Source organism: Triticum aestivum, chromosome 4D, assembly GCF_018294505.1.
Source record: "Triticum aestivum cultivar Chinese Spring chromosome 4D, IWGSC CS RefSeq v2.1, whole genome shotgun sequence".
Lineage (NCBI taxonomy): Eukaryota > Viridiplantae > Streptophyta > Magnoliopsida > Poales > Poaceae > Triticum > Triticum aestivum.
This window is the reverse complement of record NC_057805.1, coordinates 159,166,768-159,189,571: the sequence shown is the minus strand read 5'-3', so window position 1 is coordinate 159,189,571 and position 22,804 is coordinate 159,166,768. Positions and strand designations below refer to the sequence as shown.

The following is a 22,804-nucleotide window of genomic DNA, read 5'->3' as shown; positions in this document are numbered from 1 at the left end:
CTACTTTGCTGCATCACCCTTTCCTCTTCAAGGGAAAACCAACGCAGTGCTCAAGAGGTAGCACAAACCAATCGGTGGAACCGAGTTGATCCGAGAAATTACAGAAGGATACACAGAGTTGGCAATGTTCACTCGGTGGGACCGAAACGAACCAATCGGTGGGACCGAGTTTATCCGGGAAATTACCAAAGATTCATGTCCGTGTTAGGTTAGGGTTTTTGATGTTTCAGACGGAATTTTTAGTCCTTTTCTTGTAAGGGAAGTCCAGCCGCCTCATAAATAGATGAGAGGTGACGGCCGATTGAACAACACACAATCACAAAAAACACATCTACTACTTTTTCATCTACGTTTTGTCCCTCCCCCATTTTTGCTTCCTCGTTCTTCGTCGTTCTTCGTGTTGGAGAGCTGTGAATCCCGAGGCTCTATGGGCGGATTGACCGACCTAGGGAAGCCCATAGCCGCTGCACTCCCCGACGGGGTCCCTCCCGGGAGTGTGGGGTTTTGGGTCCTCAAAAGCTCTCGCCAGTCGACTTGCGAATCACGCTTCCGGTGAGACTCCTTCGACGTGAGCTGCGGTGCATCACCCCCGGCATCGAGGGTACACGTGACGCGTTCGTGTGCGAACATATGCATTGTTGAATAATATTTTTTGTGATTTGCTACAGTAAAGAATGATAAGGTTTTTGCATTGGTTTATACTAACTTATCTCATGAGTTCTTGTTGAGTTTTGTGTGGATTAACTTTTTAAGATTTAGGGAAACCGTGATATAAAAGGAATTAAGGAGACAAAATAGATCAAGATTGGGGATGCCCAAGGCATCTCAAGATACTATTTCAATAAGTCTCAAGCATCTAAGCTTGGGGATGCCCCGGTAGGCATCCCACCTTTCTTCATCAACAATTATCGGTTAGTATCGGTTGAGCCTAAGTTTTTGCTTCTTCACATGAGTTGTGCTATTCTTGGAATGTCATTTTGTTTTATTTTGCTTGCAGTTTTAATAAAATACTTAGATGTGCAAGTTTTAAAATAAGAGAGAGTCCTCAAATAGCTACCCATTTACCTAACTACTCATTTGATCTTCACTTATATCTTCTTGGAGTAGTTTGTCATTCACTCTCATGCTTCACTTAGATTATTTTGAGAGATGAAAATATTTATGCTCATGTTCTTCACTTAAATTTATTTGAGCTTGTCAAAAGCAATTGCCACATATGAAACTAGTCCCAAAGTGATAGATATTCAAGAGGGATATAATAAAAACTTTCATGAAGATTATTGGACAAAATAAACTTGATTCTTTGTAATAGTTTTGAGATATGATGATAGTGATATGTGAGTCATGTTGGTGAGTAATTATGATTTAGTAAGAATATTGATGCTAAGGTTTGTGTTTCCCTTTGCAAGCACGAAAGTCAATAGTTATGCAATGAAATTACTTGTGGTGCATTATTCGGTGTTAGTTATGCTTAACGCTCGCTTATGAGATTTTTCGTTTCTTGGTTGGATGCGTCTCAACCTTTTTGCTAGCCTTCGCTTGTACTAAGTATGATCTCTACTTGTGCATCCAAAATCCTTAAACCCAGTTTTGCCATATGAGTCCACTATACCTACCTATATGCGGTATTCACGTGCCGTTCTAAGCAAATTTGTATGTGCCATCTCTAAAATTTCAAAATAATTTCCTTTTTGTGTGCTCGTAGCGCTCATGAAGCGGCAGGGGGTGGCCATTATTTTCCATGCTAGATGTGTTATTCACAAGATGAGTGTTTATTGACTTGTCATTGCATGAGAGTATGACAAAGGTATTAGGGATGCCCAGTCCCGAAATGAAAAATAAATTTACTTTATGTTGTCAAATAATAAATTCCTTGGGAAGTGTTGGTATGGAGGGCACCCATGGATACGGCTAGCCATGGATTGTGAAAGAATGGTGGAAAAAGGAATAAACTTTATTTTATGTTTGGAACCGCCTATGATATATCTAGCATGGAAAGTGTTGGGAATTACTCGGTCGTTTTCGTTGACAGGAAAAGTATGCCTCCCAAAATCTTTTATCTCTCAATTTAAGCTTTGAGCTCTGGCACCTCTACAAATCCCTACTTCCCTCTGCGAAGGGCCTTTCTATTTACTTTATGCAATTTTTATTTTTATTTGAGTCTCCACCTTCTCTTATAAGCACCAACTAAGGGGCACTATGATCGTACTTGAGCATTGGATGTAGCTAATATGCGAGTGTGTTTCATGAATCGAGCAATGATTGAGCATGATGGGCCAGGGATAACTTGCTTTAGTGTTGATATTTTGAAAGGCATGGTTGCTTGTTGATATGCTTGAGTATTGAAATCTTCATGTCAAAACTAGACTATTGCTTTGAACCATATAAAAGTCCATATGTCCATGCTACACAAGAAAAGAATGTGATGAACATGATAGGCAGCATTCCACATCAAAAATTCTGTTATCATTTACCTACTCGAGGATGAGCAGGAATTAAGCTTGGGGATGCTGATACGTCTCCAATGTATCTATATTTTTTTATTATTCCATGTTGTTATATTATCATTCTTGGATGTTTTACAATCATTTTATGGCAACTTTATATCATTTTTTGGGATTAACCTATTGACATAGTGCCAAGTGCCAATTGCTGTTTTTTGCTTGTTTTTTTACTTTGCAGGAAATCAATATCAAACGGAGTCCAAACACTACGAAACTTTTTGGAGAAGTACCAAAGGGGTGCCTCGAGGGGGGCACAACCCACGTGGGTGCGCCTGGGGGCCCAGGCGCGCCCTGGTGGGTTGTGCCCACCTAAGTGGCCTCCTGCACCGCCTCTTCGCCCTATAAATTGTCAAGTATTCCAAAAACCCTAGGTATAACCCTAAATCAGAAGTTCTGCCGCCGGAAGGCTCTGTAGCCACGAAAAACCAATCTAGACCCCATTCCGGCACTCCGCCGGAGGGGGAAATCATCATCGGTGGCCATCTTCATCATCCCAGCGGCCACCATGATGAGGAGGGAGTAGTCCACCCTCGGGGCTGAGGGTTTGTACCAGTAGCTATGTGTTTAATCTCTCTCTCTCTCTCGTGTTCTTGAGATATCACGATCTTGATGTATCGTAGGCTTTGTTAATATAGTCGGATCATATGGTGTTTTCCCCTCTCTATCTTGTTGTGAATTGAGTTTTCCCTTTGAGATTTCATTCTTATCGGATTGAATACTTTTATGGATTTGAGAACACTTTATGTATGTCTTGCTATGAATACCCGTGGTGACAATGGGGTATCGTATTGATTCACTTGATATATGTTTCGGCACTCAACTCGCGGATTCCCGAGCTGACATTGAGGTAATCTATGCATAGGGGTTGATGCACGTTCTCGTCTTTCGTTTCTCCGGTAGAAATCTTGGCGCACTCTTTGAGGTTCTTTGTGTTGGATTGAGTATTATGAATCTGAATTTGCTTTGGTGTTATTTTAGTACGAACTCTTGATAGATCGATCGGAAAGAATAACTTAGTGTTATTTTAGTACGAACTCTTGATAGATCGACCGGAAAGAATAACTTGGTGTTATTTTAGTACGAACTCTTGGATAGATCGATCGAAAAGAATAGCTACAAACAATTTCTTCTTATGTTCTCCGCTAGATAAGAACTTTGGAGTGATTCTTCATCACACGTGAGGGATGGTTATATGATCCAATTATATTAGCATTGTTGAGAGATTGCACTAGCGAAAGTACGGGCCCTAGGCCTCATTTTCAAGCATTGCAATACTGTTTGTGCTCACTTTTGTTACTTGCTACCTTGCTGTTTTTTATTGTTACTACTACAAAAATCAATATCTACTATCATTACTATGCTTTTATTACCATCTCTTCGCCGAACTAGTGCACCTATACAAATTACCATTGTATTTGGTGTGTTGGGGACACAAGAGACTTTTTATTGTTTGGTTGCAGGGTTGTTTGAGAGAGACCATCTTCATCCTACACCTCCCACGGATTGATGAACCTTAGGTCATCCACTTGAGGGAAAATTGCTATTGTCCTACAAAACTATGTGCTTGGAGGCCCAACACGTGTCTACAATAATAAAGTTGCGTAGTAGACATCAGCTTCCACCAAAAATACTTTTCTGCTGCCGCAAGCCTCTGTTTCCACGAGACCATCTTGGGGCCTTTTTCGGCGTCCCGTGGGAGGGGGCTTCGATCACGGAGGGCATCTACATCAACTCTATTGCCCTACCGATGAAGCGTGAGTAGTTTACCACAAACCTATGGGTCCATAGCTAGTAGCTAGATGGCTTCTTCTCTCTCTTTGATCTTCAATACAATATTCTCCTCGATGTTCTTGGAGTTCTATCCGATGTAATATTCTTTTGTGATGTGTTTGTCGAGATCCGATGAATTGTGGATTTATGATCAGATTATCTATGAATATTATTTGAGTCTTTACTGAATTCTTATATGCATGATTTGATATATTTGTATTTCTCTTCGAATTATAGGTTTGGTTTGGCCAACTAGATTGGTTTTTCTTGCCACGGGAGAGGTGCTTAGTTTTGGTTTCAATCTTGCGGTGTCCTCATCCAGTGACAAAGTAGGGGTAGCGAGGCATGTATTGTATTGTTGCCATCAAGGATAAAAAGATGGGGTATTCCTCATATTGCTTGAGTTTATCCCTCTACATCATGTCATCTTACTTAAGGCGTTACTCCATTCTTATGAACTTAATACTCTAGATGCATGCTGGATAGTGGTCGATGTGTGGAGTAATAGTAGTAGATGCAGGCAGGAGTCAGTCTACTTGACACGGACGTGATGCCTATATTCATAATCATTGCCTTGGATATCGTCATAACTTTGCGCTTTTCTATCAATTGCTCGACAGTAATTTGTTCACCCACCGTATTATTTTCCTTCAAGAGAGAAGCCTCTAGTGAAACCTATGGCCCCGGGTCTACTTTCCATCATATATTTTCAGATCTATAAACCAAAAAACCCAAAATACCTTGCTGCAATTTATCTAATTTTATTTTGTTTTACGTTTTAGTAATCTTTTATATCTATCTCTATCAGATCTCATCCTTGCATGTGACCGTGAAGGGATTGACAACCCCTTTTATCACGCTGGGTGCAAGTGTTTGATTGTTTATGCAGGTATATAGATTGGAGACTTGCGTGTACCTCCTACTGGATTGATACCTTCGTTCTCAAACTAAGGGAAATACTTATCTCTACTTTGCTACATCACCCTTTCCTCTTCAAGGGAAAAACCAACGCAAGCTCAAGAAGTAGCAGGGGCACGCCCTAGTGGGTTGTGCTCACCCAGGGGCCCCCTCTCCGGTGGTTCTTGGCTCCAGTATTTCTTATATATTCTGAAATAATTTTCCAAAAAATTTCGTTCCATTCTGAGAACTTTTATTTCTGCACAAAAACAACACCATGGTAGTTCTGCTGAAAACAGCGTTAGTCTGGGTTAGTTTCATTCAAATCATGCAAATGAGAGTCCAAAACAAGAGCAAAAGCGTTAGGAAAAGTAGATACGACGGAGACGTATCAATCCACTGTGTGCTATTTCTCGAGAGAAGCCACTAGTGAAATCTACGCCCCCCGGGTCTATTCTTTATCATATTTGCTTTGAGATCTATTTTTATTCGCTTTTATTTTCAGATCCATTATTCGAAAAACCCAAAAATACCTTGCTGCACTTTTTTATTATTTATTTTATTTCGCGTTTTATCGAGAGCTATTTATCCAATCTACCACAAATTTATCTATCTTTTTGCCGGGGAGGATCAAGTCAAGTCTCCCATCAACTTGCCAATTTCTGATGCCATTACCTAGAAGGGATTGACAACCCCTCATAAGCGTCGGTTTGCAAGTATTTGTTCTTTGTGTGCAGGTACCGTTTACATAGTGTTGCTTGGTTCTCCTACTGGATTGATACCTTGGTTTAATAACTGAGGGAAATACCTACCGTAGCTGTACTGCATCATCCCTTCCTCTTTGGGGAAATACCGACACAGTTTCAAGCGACATCAGGGAATATTTGGGTATTTATAGAAGAAAAAATAGGGTTGGAAGTGCCCAAGGGGGCCCACAAGCTTGGGGGCGCCCCCTGAGCTTGTGGCCATCCCGTGGCTCTTCTGGCCTCCCCCCGAAGCTTCTAGGGTGTCTTGTGGTCCAAGAAAAATCATCAATTTTTTTTTGTTCCATTAGGACTCCGTTTGGTATTGATTTTCTGTAAAGACAAAAACAAGGAAAAAAAGCAGCTGGCACTGGACACTAGGTTAATAAGTTAGTCCAAAAAATGATATAAAATAGCATAATGATGCATATAAAACATCCAAGATTGATAATATAATAGCACGGAATAATAAAAAATTATAGATACGTGGGAGACATATCAATTAGTAGGAACGTCTGTGTTATTATCAGTCTTCCCACACAATTCTGATTACTGGCCTGTTTGCTGGGTATCACACACATCTTGTTAAGCTGAATAGTTAGTGTTTGTTTTGGCTCATCGCAAATAGTTCATCTAAGTGACCTGTATGCTGTCTATCGCACACATACCTTAATCTGGCTAAACATTTATGTTGGTTTGGCACATCGCAAATAGCTCATCTGAGTGATCCGTATGCCATCTATCGCACTCACCTTGATCTGGCTGGCCGTTTCTGTTGTTTTGCCTCATCGCAAATAGTTCGTATGGATCAACTGTATGCTACAATTTGCACACGCAACTGAATCATATTTGATGGATTCGCCATCGTAGACATTTCATTTTACTGGTGACAGTTTTATTACCATACCGTTTGTGATTCATGCATCACACACAGTTTGGTCGATTGGTCCCCTATACATGTTTCGCATTAGGACCATCTTGTAGTAGTGCTTGCGGGATGCCATGGGAAGGAGGAGCGCAGCTGGGGTGGGAAGCAATGAAGAGGTGCGCAGGCGGCGGCGGAAAAGCACAGAAAGCAGGAGGAAGGAGACGATGCGACAGCAGGGGCACTCCATCGTGACACTCCTCCTCTTTATAACCAAGAGGCAGGTGAAGAGGTACGCCCGCCTCCCTGAAAATACGCTCCACGATCCCCACCCCTCGAGGGGGTACAACAGGCATGATGCGAGAATCAAGGAGGCACCCCATTTTTCCATGAGGTAATCCATTACCCCATGGTAAATGCGATGGAACGGGGGCTGCTGATGCTAGTCCTCATAAGGCGACGCAAGCTGCCACATGTCAAGCCCCCGATGCTATTAGGCCCCATATCCCTCCCAGCGACCATCGCCCCATGCGGAGGAAGATGGTCCCGGGGGCTACTGTCAGCCCAACAGGAACCGGGTACCACGGGCCTATGGACCTAGGGCTTGACTGTGGTCCCCAAGACAAGACTACTCCCAAAACAATGATGCCGAAGTTTTACTTTGGGAGGTTCAAAACACGTGCGGCCTAAGAATGGCACGAGACGCTCCATAGGCTTCTCGGCACCAAGAAGCACCTCCCGGAGCCCCGGGAAGCTATTCTGCATCACCGTCCTTCGCCTCACAGGTAACAAAAATCCTGATGTCAGAAGCATTAAATGCGACCCATTCCCCCTCAACTGCTACCTACGCCAGCGGTTGTGAAGGGGCACATCATGAATCGTCCCCAACGCATGGGCTCCGATAAGGCGAGGTCATCAATAGTGGCACTCGAAGATTCACCTGCTCTGCACGTGGCTACAGGAACGGTGCTTCGAGGCCACCTACTCTGTATGAGCGTGGGTACAACCTGATATCCTTAGGGTAATACGCTGCCCCAACATCCATCATCCTTGCATGGACGACCGAGCTGCAAGCAACCGAGCATGCTTGTCCTGGGCATGCTACCTCCTCTTTGTTTACAACTAGCCAATGAGAGCGCCCTCCCCCGAAGGGAGAGAGGGGCCCTCGGAGTAGTATAAATAGGGAAGGACGACTACCTTAGGAGGCAACTGATTAACGAGCAACTCAACACATCTATTGTAGCCAACTATGATAATATCATACCAAAGGCAGGAGTAGGGTATTACAACACAATGGTGGCCCGAACCTGGGTAGTTCTTGTGTGTTCTACATTTTGTTCTTCCACCTCCGACTATCGCTGACTTAGAAAGCGAGACACATTCAGTCACTGGCCAAATTCACAAAGGGTTGTAGCCAACAACCCAATGCCAGGTTCTTAGACACTGGCAATGACTGCTTGTGTAATTTTACACAACATGATCATCGAGGATGAGAGGGATTTGGACTTAGAGTTTTATTATGACAATGTTGGTAGCTGTGCGAAGCCTGTCGGGGATGCAAATGAGATCACTACATTTCTTCACACTACCAGCTCCAAGAAGATCTTATTGAGCATCAGTGGCAACTCTATGGGAGATATACTCTTATTTTAATTTGAACAATTTGTTGTTGTATTTGTGCGAGGTTTGAACAATTTGTTGTTGTAATAACTATTTCAATTTGAACATTCATTGTAATGAAGAGGATTGTTGTATTGTGAATTGCGTTTCGGATCATTTTTTTTCATACGTTTAATTGATATTGTGATTCTATTCGGTTTATATTGTTAAAAATCATGAATTTGCGAAGCTGCGAGAAATTTGCGGTACCCCGAGGTCTCTGGCGCAGAACAGATCCTCTAAGCTCACCCCTCAAAATTTTACAATCCTCCTGTAAACGGATTTTAGAGGATGCAACTTTATCGGATCTGTTAGGACGGGTTTGGTAGGCTGCATCAAACCCAACCAGGCTCTGACGGCTAAGTAGTGAGTTGTTTTGGTTGCCTAGCTCGCATGTAGAAACCGACCCGCATGAAACTTAAAGCGCTCTCAGCCTCGCTCGCGAGGAACACTCAGATCAACCGTTTTTCCATATACAGATTGGGCCTACTATGATTTACACTACGCGGAGGAGGCGAACTGGACTTGATGCAGTCAACCAAAAGCTCAGGTGCTTGTGGCAAATTTGCTTTGGGTGACATGTGGCCCCCTTCGAGAGGAGCCCTCTCGGTCGTGGGGTTTCGACATCCTGATCACCTCTCTTTCTCCACCGTATAGTTGGCCAAACGGGCCGGGCCAATTAAGCCAGCCCACGAGCACGCCGGCACGACCCGCCATGGGTCAGGCATGACACGGCTAAACGGATTGGGCCCGACACCCGGCACGCCTTGGGCCGTGCTTGAGCTGCTAGGCTGAGCATGCGGGCCGGCACAACACGAGCCGATATATATATAGCCTAATAGGAAAAAATAGGCCCAAAAACGTCAAATAGGCCAAACAGCGGGTGGACCAGCATGCCTGGCATGCTAGCGGGCCGGCCCGATTATCAGCTGGGCCATGCCTGGACTGCAGACTGCAGCACGCGGGCCGGCCCGGCCCGGCCCGCCAGGGTATGATTATTATACGGGCCGTGCCAGGCACGATTACAATCGGCCGGGCCGGCCTGTTTGGCCACCTCCACCGTTGCGGCGCATCCTCTGACATCTTCGTCTAGGATTGTCTCAAAAAAAGAAAAATCTTCGTCTAGGATTAGGTTAATGCAAAACCGCCTCCCCGGAGCTTCCAGAACCTTTCGGGAGGAGGGGTGCGATGTGGCACGAGGCGCGGCGGTCGGAGCGGAAGGTCCACGACCTCATGGACGGTGCGCGGCGCCGGGCCCAGCGGCGCTACGCCTACCTCGCCCGCCGCCGCGGCGATCCGCACCAGTCCCTCCAGGTCTCCGGCGCCCGGTGCCGCGTCCACCGCGACGACTCACTATATCAGGCCACCGAAGACCAGCAGGGATTGTGCGTGCCGCCGCTCTCTCACGCACACTCCGTCTGTCCAGTTGATGTCATGTGATGGGCTGTGTTGTTTGTTATGACAGCAGCATGCTGGATTTGGTCGAATTAGCTGTCCATCTGATGGATCGGCAGTGCCGTCTAATGGATGCAGATTATGTCTAATGGATGCAGATTATGTTTCATGATATCGTGCAACGAATAGATTCCTCTTGCAAGTGTTTGTAGTAAACCAGTATCTGTACACCGGTAATTCATCAATTGGCTAGATTGTATCTATTACGTTTCTGTAACTCGTCTCTTCTATGAATAGTTAGGACGCTGGCTATCGGTGCATAGGATTTTGTTTCCATTTTCAAGGCGGCATATTTACTTGTTTGTGAATGTGCCGAATAAAGTGTGGTATTTTCTAGAGTTGATTGGGCCTGTTTGATGGTGTGGGGAAGTTGACAAAATGATTTTTTTTTGTAATAGATTGGATTCAGCCATGTGCTGAGGCATAGATTGATCAGTTCCTAGCTGTGATTGGTTTAGTAGGTGCTCAGATTTTATATTGTGTAAATATTTAGTTTTGGCCATGTGTTGCAGGAAACCAGGAATTTGGTTTTGCACATGCTGATAATAATGTTGGAGCTTACAGAATTTTCATGCTTGCTCTAGAAAATTAGCTAAATTTATTCTTCCGGCATAGTTGTAGAAGCAAGCTCATTGATAGCAAAACTCTCATTTTTTCAGAGCATTTCATCTCGTTTGAACTGTAGCCGCTTTTATGTTATGACTGCAATGTGTTCATCCAAATGGGCTTAAATCTAGGCAGCATTAGCGCATACACAAAGAATTGTATTGTAAACATATTTAGGACAACATGTACATGAGCCAAACATAGCAGCTGTTTGTGTTTTAGATTTTTAGTACGGCTGAAAGTGGACATGTTTGTGAGTTCTGATATATATGTCTAATGTGTTACATGACCCTAAAAACTCATCTCACATGTGTTGGAGTACTACCAAAGTAGGTTCAGTTCGAATTTTGTTAAAATTACAATGACATGGCTAACATATAGCTCCAACATAAGTTTTGAATATTACAATTATATTGTGTGTGTCTCTGTTTCTGGTTGAGTTTATCTAGAAAGAGAAAATCGCTACATGTCCGCTTGAATGTAGCATTTGAACTGCTGATTTACTGTACTCATTGTACTGCAGGATACCATGGAACGGGAAACAAGATATTCTGATTGACAGGTATGTATTATCTGAGTTGCTAAACCATGTTAAGAGCAAGAAAATTTATATCCATTCTCTTAATGTGCAGATTTGATGGCCGTGCACTACTTGACTTCATCCGTGACTCTAGCTCTCGGTCTTTTCAAACTCAGGAAAAATCTGAAGAAGAGGAGGAGCTAGAGGATTTTGTTAATTTTGAACGTTACCGGGACTTGATTAAGCATCGTCGTAGAGGATGTTGGTACCTTTTTGGTTTCTCAATTTTGTTGCTGTTGTTGTATGATTTGCTGTCACTCTTCCATTTGCTTACTTATGGGTTCGTCCTGATGTAAAGGATCTTACTTTTCCATCTGTCTGGTGTTTTCACTTTCTAATGCTACCTACCCAGACAGTTATTTGCCTTTCTCTGCAGTTTCTGATGAGGCGGGTTTACAACATGTTGCGCAAGAGTTGGAAGCAAAAGCTATTCTTCCTTTTAGCTTTGAGAAGTAAGTCTACTCATCAATTTTAGTTTATATGTTAGCCTTATCTGCTTAAATGGATATCTTAAGTGCCACTCATAAGAGTTGAAGTGGAGTGCTTCTGTGCTTGACCAAATGGAACATGCATAAATAAATCATATGACACCTATGTTTACTAATGGGTGATGCATATGATAAAGGTTGTCCCCACTCCTGATTCTGTTAATATGTGCATTTATGTCTATCGAGCATAGGAGCACTTTCTAAAATTGAAATAAGTTAACCCATTTGGTCATATCGACAGGTCATATATTGACATAATTTTGAGTTTACTTCTTGGAAAGGCCACACCAATATTGAAGGATTATATAATGCCTTGTCCTTACAAATGTTGTCAGAGGAAAAGCCATATATGAATTTAAAGCTATTCATCTTGAGTGGATATGCCAATATGAGCATGGTACTTTCAGATTCGCGGATAAGCCAGCTCAGGGAAATACAGTTGCCTTTATTGCAAGTTTAATCAAATTAATTAGCTTAATTGTCCACAGCTCAAAAGTTTATTAAGCCAGCCTGTAACACAAGCTAAAAACTAAACCCTTTGTTGGACCAGCCATGATAGGGTAAACTTGTATTGATCTAATAGCTCTCCAAAGTAGTAGCAATTACAGATCAGATACACGAATTTTGGGGATGAATCTCTCTTCTACGGATGAACTAGGAGAGGGGAAAGGGGAGTAGGTAGCCACCGCCGTATCGTGCCTGATCCTCTGGATGGTTTCTCCTCCTGCAACTCTTCCTTAAGTATCGTGACGAGTGACCTTCAGTTAGCCCATTCCGGCCCGTGGACTCGTGGGTTGGGCCGCCTCGGCCTGACGGGTCGCTGGGCAGTGCTGACGCTGGCGTGGTCCCTGCCCTGCGGGCCCGGCGTGTCAGGCATGCTGACATCCCCTCCTTGTGTCGAGGCTTGTCCCCAAGTCTCTGCATGCGGAAATCGAGCCTGAAGGCTGCTCCTGTCCTCCCATGTGGTTCCCAGGTGTGAAGAGTTGGACCACTGTATCTTGACCTGTTCACGCATGCCGTCTCTCGCTTTGCGCGAGCAGGTCTGAAGTATGGCCACTGGAACAGCCAAATCGCTAGAGCAATGTGGAAGCTGAGATTCGACCGCCGTACCTGGAAGAAGTGCTTGTCGAAGGAGAGACATGGAACACCAGGTGTACTGTTGCTTGGGCTGGGAGTTGCAGTTTGTAAGCCACATTGTTGATCTTGGCGATGATGGGGAAAGGCCCGTAGTATTTGTAAGCGAGTTTGTGATTAGCTCGCGGTGCCACTGATGATTGAATATACGGCTGTAATTTGAGGAACACCCGGTCGCCCACTTGAAAAGTTCTGAAGGAGCGCTTGTCAGCTTGCACTTTCATCAGTTGACGTGCCCTATTGAGATGCTGTTGCAGTAGCTCTTGCACTGTGGCACGCTCGTCCAGCCAAGTTTGGAGTGCCGGAACCGAGCAAGTGTTATCAGCTGTTATTCCCCAATGGCGTGGCTCATACCCAAACATGGCTCTGAATGGTGTCATGCCGATCGCTGAGTGGTGGCTGTTGTTGTACCAAAACTGTGCTAGTGGGATCCAGAAGCTCCATCTCCGGGGGCATGCCTGAGTGAAACAGCGGAGGAAAGTTTCGACGCATTGGTTAACGCGCTCTGTCTGCCCGTCAGTCTGGGGGTGGTTTGCTGTGCTGAGTCATAGCTCTGTTCCTGCCCCTCGGAAAAGCTCCTGCCAGAAGTGACTTGTGAAGACTGGATCCCTGTTAGACACGATCGCGCCAGGTAGGCCATGGATTTTGTAAATCTGATGCAAGTATAGCTGAGCCACTAATGCTGCTGTGTAAGGGTGGGCCAAGGGAAGGAAGTATGCAAACTTTGTACGCTTGTCCACAATGACGAGCAGGCAGTTGAACTTACTGGACTGAGGAAGACCATTGACAAACTCCATAGATATAAATGTCCCATGGCTGTTTGGGAATCGGCAGAGGCAAGAGCAGTCCTGGCGAGGCTGCGTGGTCTGGCTTGGCCTGTTGGCACACCTGGCAGCAGCGTACGTATTGCAGACTTTGCAGTATGTGTGCTTTCATCTTGGGCCATGCAAACAGGCGTCGAATGCGTCGATAAGTGACAGGGAATCCTGAGTGGCCACCGATGGGGCTGTCGTGTAACGCTGAGATGATTCTTTGTTGAATTTGTGTGCTGCCTCCTAGCCAGATTCTATCACAAAAGCGGATGATACCTTGTTGCAAGGAGAAACGTTTCTTAGGATCTTCCTTGAGTGCCAATTGTTCCAACAGACGCAGAGCTTGTGGGTTGTTGATATAGATGGTGGCCACGTCCTCAAGCCATGCTGGACGGCAAGAAGTGACGCTGGCAAGCAAGTCAGTTGGGTTTGCCTTGGACAGAGCGTCAGCGCCAGCGTTCTCGGCACCTTTTTTGTAACGGATGCGGTAGCGCAGGTCCAAAAGCTTGGTAAATGCCTTTTGTTGCCAAGGTGTGGTCAGCCTTTGCTCTTCCAAGTGAACTAAGCTTCTCTGATCCGTCAGAATGACGAATTCGGCGTGTTGCAGATACGGACGCCATTGATCGACAGCCACAATGATGGCTAGGTACTCCTTTTCGTAAGTTGACAAGCCTTGGTAGCGTGGGCTGAGTGCCTTGCTCATAAAGGCAATCGGGTGTCCTTGCTGCTGCAGAATAGCTCCAATGCCACGGTCACTTGCGTCTGTTTCCACACTGAACGGCTGCTGAAAGTTGGGCAGCGCGAGTACAGGAGCCGAGACAAGCTGTTGTTTGAGCACTTGAAAAGCTGTCTCCGTGGTCGAGGTCCAAAGGAACGGAGTACCTTTCTTGAGCAGATTGAATAAAGAGGCCTCGCGATCACTCCAAAATTCCTGACAAAACGACGATAATAGCCAGCGAGCCCCAGAAAACTGCGCACCCCTTTGACATCTGTTGGAATGGACCAATTTGCAACTGCTGTGATTTTGGACGGGTCGGTGGAAACCCCCTGGGCACTGATGGTGTGACCAAGATATGAAATTTGTTGTTGTCCGAAAGCGCACTTGCTGAGCTTGACGTACCAGCTGTCTCGCCGGAGCAGTGTCAGGACTTGGCGCAAGTGGTCGATGTGTGCTTGAAGTTTAGCGCTGAAAACCAATATGTCGTCGAAGAATGACACCACACAGACACGGCTGACTGGTTGCAGAGCGGTTGTGGCTGCACCTATGGAAGTTGCCGGTGCTCTTGCCAGTCCGAACGAGACCACCTTGAACTCAAAGTGCTCCTAGTGTGTTTGAAAAGCGGTCTTGTATTCTTCTCCCGGTGCCAATCTAATTTGGTGGTAACCGGCGCGGAGGTCAAGTTTGGAAAACCAGGCTATGCGTGGAGCTCGTCCAAAAGTTCCTCTATGATAGGTACAGGATGCTTGGCAATGACTGTAAGGGCATTGAGCTGTCTGTAATCGATGCATAACCTCCAGGTTCCGTCTTTTTTCTTGACTAGTATCACTGGAGAAGAAAATGGGCTGGTGCTCCTTTGAATGATCCCCGATTGCAGCAATTCTCCCACTTGTTTCTCAATCTCAGACTTGAGCTCTGGCTTGTGTCGGTACGGGCGCACATTCACTGGTTGTGCTCCTGGAATAAGAGGAATTCTGTGGTCGCAGGCACGCCGGGGAGGCAGACCAGTGGGCTCGGCGAAGACGTCAGAAAATTCATCAATCACTTTTTGAATGCAGGCAGGTATTGGGGTAGGTGTTTCAGCTTCAGGAACGACCACACACAAGTGAATGATGTGGGAGATGGACCCTTGGCTGCAGAGCCCTTGCAGTTGCACATAGTTGATGGATTCACAACAAGTTGATGATGCATCTTGGCCAGTAAGACGGAGAGGTCCCGCTGGGGTGGGTATCTCAATGAAGCGGGCACGCCAGTCGACAACCATAGGGCTGTGCTCCTCGAGCCAGTCTATCCCCAAGATTGCATCATAGGTCCCGAGCGTGAGCACTTTCAAATCTGTGAAGAACTCGTGGCCTTGTGAGTACCAGGCGCAGTGCGGTACAAAAGCAGAACAGATCAGCTCGCCCCCTCGGCCACACGGACGCGTCCAGGCTTGGGCAGACTCTGTATGCCAGAGAGAGACTTTGCAAGTTGAGCATCGACGAACGAGTTGGAGCTGCCGGAATCGACCAGCATCAGTACCTCATGCCCTTGGATCCAGGCGTGCACTTGGAATGCCTTGGCAGAGACGCCCCCTGTCACGGCAGACAGAGAAATCGCCATGACCGTGTCGCTTGTCTCTCCAGTCTCTGGCCGTTGAGTGTCGGTGAAGTTGTCGATGCCGAACAGGTCCAGAAGCTCTTCGACGACGTGCAATTGAACCGAAGTGGGACAAACATGGTCATGTCCCCACTTCTCGCCGCACTTGAAACTGAGGCCGCTAGCTCGCCGATATTCCCGCAGCGTCTTGAGCTTGGATGCATCGGCGCGCGCTGCGTCAGTGCCGCGGCGATCGGTGGCGACTGTAGGCGCTGGATGGCGCATCGGTGGTGCTGGCAATGGCAGCGGCACTCCCGCGCGCGGTGGTGGTTCTAGGAGTCGTACGGGGGTCACGCGCGCGCCGTCAACCACCTCCTCTTGCAGCAGCGCCAGGGCACACGCGTGTCCAGATCAGGGGGCATTGTACCATCACCACCGCTCGTATATCAGTCCCCAGTCCCTCGACAAAACGAGTCAAAAAATAGTAAGGATGCATGGTGTCGGAGTAAGAACTTAAATGATTGATGATCAATTCAAATTTCTCAATGTAATCAGCGATTGAAGTAGTCTGATGGATCGTGTAAAATTGCCGTATGAGCATCTGGTGGCGATCGCGGCCGAAACGTGTGCCCAAAAGGGACGTGAATGAGTCCCAGTCGAACTCGCTCAGCCGTTTCTGTATCGACTGAAGCCAAAAGGCCGCTGGCCCAGAGAAGTTGAGCACGGCCATGGGTACCCAAAAGGATGGAGCTATCCCAAACATGCTAAAGTATTGCTCACAAAGGGTTTTCCACGGATTGGGATTTTTGCCCGAAAATAGGGGAAAAACGATGGACGGGTGCGCCTGACCCAGTCCGGTGAGCATCTGGCTAGCATGGGTAAAGGGGGACAGGGGAACTGGGGAGATCGGAAGTGCGGTCTGACCTTTGGCCGGGGGCGGGGGCGGCGTCACCAGGGACACCGTCGGGTGCCTCCGTTGGAGATGGAACGCGCCGTGGCCATCGGGCCCGTGTTGGTCGCTCGCTGCGCCTGCCGCGGTGCCGAGGTGGTCATCGGGCTGCAGCAGCGTGGAGGGGCGCGGCTGTTGTTCCTCCTGGTCCTTCAGCGGCGGTGGCGGCGCCGCCTGTAGGGCAGCCACAACATCGCTCAGGTCCGCGACCCAGCGCTCGAGATCGGGGCGCCAGCTGAGCAGATTGTCGATCTTCGTCGCTGTGGATTGTTGGTCGATCTTCGTCGCTGTGGACTGTTGCGCCTTGGTGAGGCCATCGATGGCAGCCTCGATCTTGGTCTCGAAGTGGGTGAGGAAGGCGGAGACGCTTGAATCCATGGCTTCGCGTGCTTGCCGAAGACCGCGCGTCTCGATGAGATGCGCCAGGGCGGAGCGGGGAGAAGTTGGTAGGGGCTAGGGTCCTACCGGGTCTCTGCCGGAGATTGTACGGGAAGGAGGGAGGCTGACGAGGGCGTGGGTGCGGCGGCCGGCGTGAGGGCGCCGTCTCGCACGAGAGAGGAGGCGGTGGCGATGAGAGAGGAGGCGGCTAGGGTTAGGGTTCCGGCTCCTCGGGGAGCCGGGCAATAGAATATGTCTTATTGCTTAATTCCAAAAGGGTGTCTTACAACTGTTTATATAATCTCGATGCTAATAAAAATAAGATAACTTGGGCTAAGCCCCTAACTAAACGCGCCCATTGGGCCTTCTCCGGCTATATGTGACGCCGGTCATAACAGAAGTGGTGGTTGGTGTCTCTGATACCAGATGATAGGGTAAGCTTGTATTGATCTAATAGCTCTCCGAAGTAGTAGCAATTACAGATCAGATACTCGAATTTTGGGGATGAATCTCTCTTCTACGGATGAACTAGGAGAGGGGAAAGGGGAGTAGGTAGCCGCCGCTGTATCGTGATGAGTGACCTTCAGTTAGCCCATTTCGGCCCGTGGACTCGTGGGTTGGGCCGCCTCGGCCTGACGGGTCGCTGGGCAGTGCTGACGCTGGCGTGGTCGCTGCCCTGCGGACCCGGCGTGTCAGGCATGCTGACAAGCCACTTGAAAGCCGAACAAGATTTACCAATGGAAGACCAGTTATAATGTTTTTCCGTTGCACTGAAGTAAACCAGAGTTATGTATCGAGGTCTATTACATTGTTACTGAATATAACCCTCGGGTATCGAGGTCTATTACGTTGTTACTGAATATAACCCTCGGAGCTCTTGTTCGTCTGTTTCTAGAGTAAATTTCAAAAAACTACAATTCTTGGAAGGTTGTATCTTGTATGCCAGGTTTTAGAAAATAATTGTGAGATGGTTTTATGACAATATACTATTGTATGTTATTCTGCGGAAGTTACTCTTGTTTTATTATTATTTGATGTAATTAACATTGTTGCTATGATGAAAATATGACTATGTTAGTTAGACTTTACTTTTATTATTAGGTCTGCCAGTTCCTTTCAGTGGATCCAGTTTATGCTTCATTTATTTTCTTGTTTCCAACAGATCTCAATCATCACAGGCTCCAGTTAGCAAAGGTGCTTATTCGCAGGTTGGATACTCATATAAAGGGGATGGAAATGAACATTCTGATGATCTGCCCAGTGATGATGAAGATGAAGAGGAAGGAGAAGAGGATGGCAAGGACTTCAGTAGTGATGATAGCAGTGATGAGCAAATGGAAAACTTAGCAAAAGAATTTGGCATAAAAAGATATAACTGGCTTGTTTACATGGACAAAAAGGTCAAAGAAGAGGAGAAGCGGCATAAAGAAATTATTAAAGGCGACCCATCCATTGTCAGTACTTAAATAGCTTCAGATAAGTGTCTTCATTTGCATTTTGTAGGAAATAACATGAGAAATTATACAGAAAAAATTGAGTCGGAGAGATAGAAGGAAGGCTTCTCAATCTGAGAGGGAGCGAGAGAGGGAGGCAGTACGTTCTGTTGGAAGGGTATCTTATCGTGACCCTTATAGGTAACAGTGTCTGTCAGCTTTTGAATGGGTAAATCGAAATAACAGTGACAGTTTTACTGACTACCATATCTGAATCTTTTAACATCATATATATTATATAATTAAGGGAACAAAGGAGAAGCCCATCATATGAAGCATATTCAAGAGGCAGAAGGTATGCTACTATCCTTCTTGTTGGTTGGATCATTTCTACCATAAGCTCTTTGCTTTGCTTGACTGCATGATATTTTGTTTGATAGATCAAGGTCGCGGTCAAGATCTCATTCACCTTCATCCAGACGTCATACCCGTGGTACACATGCTGAAAGTAATTACCGAAGCAAGGCTAAGCCTCCAAGAGTTGAATACATCACTGAATTTGGAGGTTCAGAAGACGCCAGTGATCTAAAAGTTACAGGGATCTCTCCGCCTTCGTCTCCAATACGAGCTGACATACCTAACCGGTCGGGGAACTTGACCTTTAATATCTGCAAAAAGATTCAATTGCTGTCATTTATCCAGTGCAGCTTAGTGTCATGGTCTTATTATTATCTTAAAAGCCAAATATGTCAGGATTAGGATAGGTGAAGACAAGGTTAAGAGGGTACTACTTTTGGCATAAAACTATGCTCCCTCCATCCAAGTTATACAGGGTTGTTTGGTTAGGAAGGCCTGTTAATCTTCTCTTAAGTCAAACCATTTTAAATTTGACTGAGTTTATTGAAAAAAAAGCAGCATCCATGCTACCAAGGTATGCTTTTAGTTTTTGGCTTGAAAGCATGCTCTTTGGCTTTGGTTTTCAAATAGGTGCTTTTTGGCTTATAACTAAAGCCACAGTAAGCCTAACTAAACAACTCCCAAGTCAATATCACAAGATCATATATATATATATCATATATATATGTATATATGTGATCGAACTTAAACTACTTGGACTTGAGACAAGAATAATAGGTCTTATAAACCTGGGTGGATGGAGTAACTGATTTGTAGATAGACATGATATGTGAAAGATATAAGATCTAGCATGCATAAACCTATCATCAGCTGTGGAGCTTCTGACCTAAGTATCTCCGCTCCTACTATTTTTTTGTTTCCCTATAACACTCCTTCATTTTTGCAGGTCATCAGGTGTCCATATTCTGGAGGCACTTCACAGTGATCCTGCATCTTCTTTATCCATGGAACAGGAAAAAAGTGCTAAAATTTTGAAACCACCTGCCAGGTTTGTCAACATGATTACATCCTTACAAACACAGCAGCTGTATGTGCAATCAGCTGTTTGAATTGGTATGCTATATTTGTCTATAAGAGTTTAAACTTATTTGCAGTCATGATATACTATGTACTTGAGCATTTATCTGTTGCCAGGATGCTATGTCTATTTTCGGTCTTAGAGCATCTACAACCGGACCCCTCAAACCCGCCCCATATGTCCGCCCGGACGGTCCGGTCACTGACCGGTAATGAATTTGCCACCCAACCGGATCCCCTATACCCAGCCCAAACGTCCGGGCCGTTCGGCACCCCCCAATCCCATCCCATATGTGGGGCGGATTTGGGGAGGCCCGAACGCGTCCCCCACGTGACTGACGGGCGGGACCCATGCGGAAAGCCATGCGTTCGACAAAAGGTTACTGGTCCGCATTCATGCTGCTGCTCTGGCGCGCTGTGCGAGGGGCCAAGCCCGGCTATTTAAGCTGGACGGCGGAGCTCAAGCCTAGCCGTCCCCATTTCCTCCCTCTCCCTCCTGTTCGCGCCGCCACCTCGACCTCGCTTCCCTCTCCCTTTGCGCTCTGGCCTTGTTGTCCGCCAATCTCCATGGTTCGATGCAAGATTATGTACTACAAAATGCTAACCCCGGAGATCCAGGCTGCTCGCATTGCGGCCTGCCTGCCTCCAAGCTCGATGGAGTTTGAGGAGTAGGTGGCGTTGGTGCCGGAGCAGGAGATGGAGGAGGAGGCACCAAAGTAGGAGATTTAGGAGGAGGCGCCGGGCAAGAAGATAGAGGAAGAGGCGGGAGAGGAGGAGGGTGAGCCGGAGGCGCTAGAGCAGGTCGGATTTGTCATGGAGGACGTGCATGCGCAGTTCAAGCTCGTCCAAGCGCAGGAGGCGGCGGAGTAGCAGTCCATCCTCGAGTCCATCCAGTCTGAGCTTGAGGTGGCGGCGAACCGCTGCTTTATCGGCGAGGCGAATGTGAAGCGTGAGGAGCTCTTCGCGGAGGAGGAGGAGGCGCTGGAGATTCGCCCCGCCGCCAATGACAATGAGGCCAGCAGCTGCGGCAAGCAGGTCATCGACCGACATATCCAATGACGAGTAGCTAGTTTGCTAGTTTGTTTATGTACGCAGATCAAATGGTCATTGTGAAAATGGGGAGTGTATTTGCAATGTGTGAGAATGAGGGATGACTGGACACTGTCCGCAGACGCTTCCGAACGCATCCGTGGACGTTTAGGGGCTCACTTTTGCTAGGTCTTGTTGTAGATGCTCTTTGTAGGCATGTACTAACCTGTGATGCATTTATGGTCAACAGCACATCATCAGCACTAGCGAAACTAAAGGGTGCTTCTGGAGGACTTGGTAAAACTCCCCAGGCTGAAAAGAAAGAAACACCACAGGAACGCCTTAAAAGGATAATGAGCAAACAGCTTAACAAACAAAGTATGTCTTTGTTACTTCACTTTTTCATTCTTATCTGCAATAGTGATCCTGGGAAATCCTGATCATTTATCTTCATATGCAATTTATATTAAGTTTCTGTTTGTGCTACAGTTCGAAAAGATACTGCTGCTGAGACTGCAAAGAAACGAGAACAGGAACGGCAAAGGCAGGAAAAACTTGCAGAAGTAGGTCGACACAGGCTCCGTAGCAGGAGTAGAAGTCTTAGCCGTTCACCAAGGTACTTTGAATCAATCCCATTAATTGATGACTTCAATAGAAGTTGCTGCATTTTCTATGCAATGCAAATGGTTCATTGAAGGCTATTTCCAGCCAAATATATATTCTTACCATGATACTATGATTTTGTTGATAGCGCCAGATGTTTACTGTTCCTGTGCAGAAAGCGGCATTATAGCAGAAGCCGTAGTAGGAGCCGAAGCCCAAGAAGAAACCCTTCACTTTCACTGTCTCGTTCAAGGTCACCCTCTCACTCTCCAAGGTAATTCATGGTGGATAGGTATGTTCCAGAAGATTTAAAGATGCATACCATCTGAAGAGCGGTAGTACTGCAGGTACAGAAGCATATCAAGGCACTAAAAGTATCTCAGAGCTCATTGGTTGTCTATGGCGCCTGGTGCTTCATTTTATTTACTTAGGCTTCCTGGTGCCCTGTTACTTATGTACCGATCAGCTTATGTACCGATCAGCGAAGTCCTGGATCCCATAATTGTTGATAGGGTAGAGTCAGTGTATTTACTATTGTGATATTTATGAGCAGAATATCATCCAAGAGGTGCGTGACTCTTGATTTTTTTTATTACGTGGGCTGTATTGTTGATAGATTAGGTTGTGCCAGTTGCTCTAGAGTATTAGGGCTCCTCCAATGCTGACCCCCAAATCGGACACCCTATAGACTGGTGAGGACAATTCTGTAAATAGTGATGTGGGAGCGATGTGGGAGCCTGCCATCCAAAGTTGTCCCCTAAACTTCCGCCATGGACTGGTGAGGACTAGTTTGTGGTGATGTGAGAGCCAGCCATCCATAGTTGTCCCCTAAACTTCCGCCTTTTTAAGTGCGCAAGCTCAAAATAACAACATATCAAATCATAAATGATTTAAAATGTTTAATGCGACAGTAGTTCTAATTCAAAAATTACAACCCAACAAAGTTTACAAATTAAAGTAGTTCAAACTTGAATTTAACTACATATGTTTAGTTTACAAATACATCAACAGATTCATAGTAACTCAAGGGAGATTTGATTGAGCACCTGTAATGCGACTTGCACTTTTGGTAATCAGAGAATCACTTTTGGTAATCAGAGAATCCAATCGTTCCTATGGCATCCTTCTTCATGAAATAGTCATCAAAGGGCGAGACACATGCTAGAGGC

At 46.0% G+C, this 22,804-nt stretch overlaps 1 protein-coding gene across 1 annotated transcript; it reads left to right on the top strand.

Moving 5' to 3' along the window:
* Positions 1 to 9,489: 9,489 nt before the first annotated feature.
* Positions 9,490 to 22,227, top strand: LOC123096996 (CLK4-associating serine/arginine rich protein). The gene is made up of 13 exons (XM_044518773.1): positions 9,490 to 9,823; positions 11,023 to 11,061; positions 11,132 to 11,280; positions 11,456 to 11,531; positions 18,299 to 18,590; positions 18,664 to 18,770; positions 18,877 to 18,924; positions 19,010 to 19,213; positions 19,873 to 19,974; positions 21,283 to 21,410; positions 21,522 to 21,648; positions 21,811 to 21,909; positions 21,983 to 22,227. Exons 1-13 carry the CDS (start codon positions 9,627 to 9,629, stop codon positions 22,005 to 22,007), a joined length of 1,593 nt encoding a protein of 530 aa, XP_044374708.1. The 5' UTR covers positions 9,490 to 9,626; the 3' UTR covers positions 22,008 to 22,227.
* Positions 22,228 to 22,804: the final 577 nt, after the last annotated feature.

What these genes read in the sequence shown, in the direction of transcription:
- LOC123096996 (XM_044518773.1), top strand. Translation starts at nt 9,627, where the DNA reads ATGTGGCACGAGGCGCGGCGGTCGGAGCGGAAGGTCCACGACCTCATG. An exon ending in ACCGAAGACCAGCAGGGATT is followed by an intron (nt 9,824 to 11,022) that starts GTGCGTGCCGCC and finishes ATTGTACTGCAG; the next exon opens with GATACCATGGAACGGGAAAC. An exon ending in TCTTATCGTGACCCTTATAG is followed by an intron (nt 18,771 to 18,876) that starts GTAACAGTGTCT and finishes TATATAATTAAG; the next exon opens with GGAACAAAGGAGAAGCCCAT.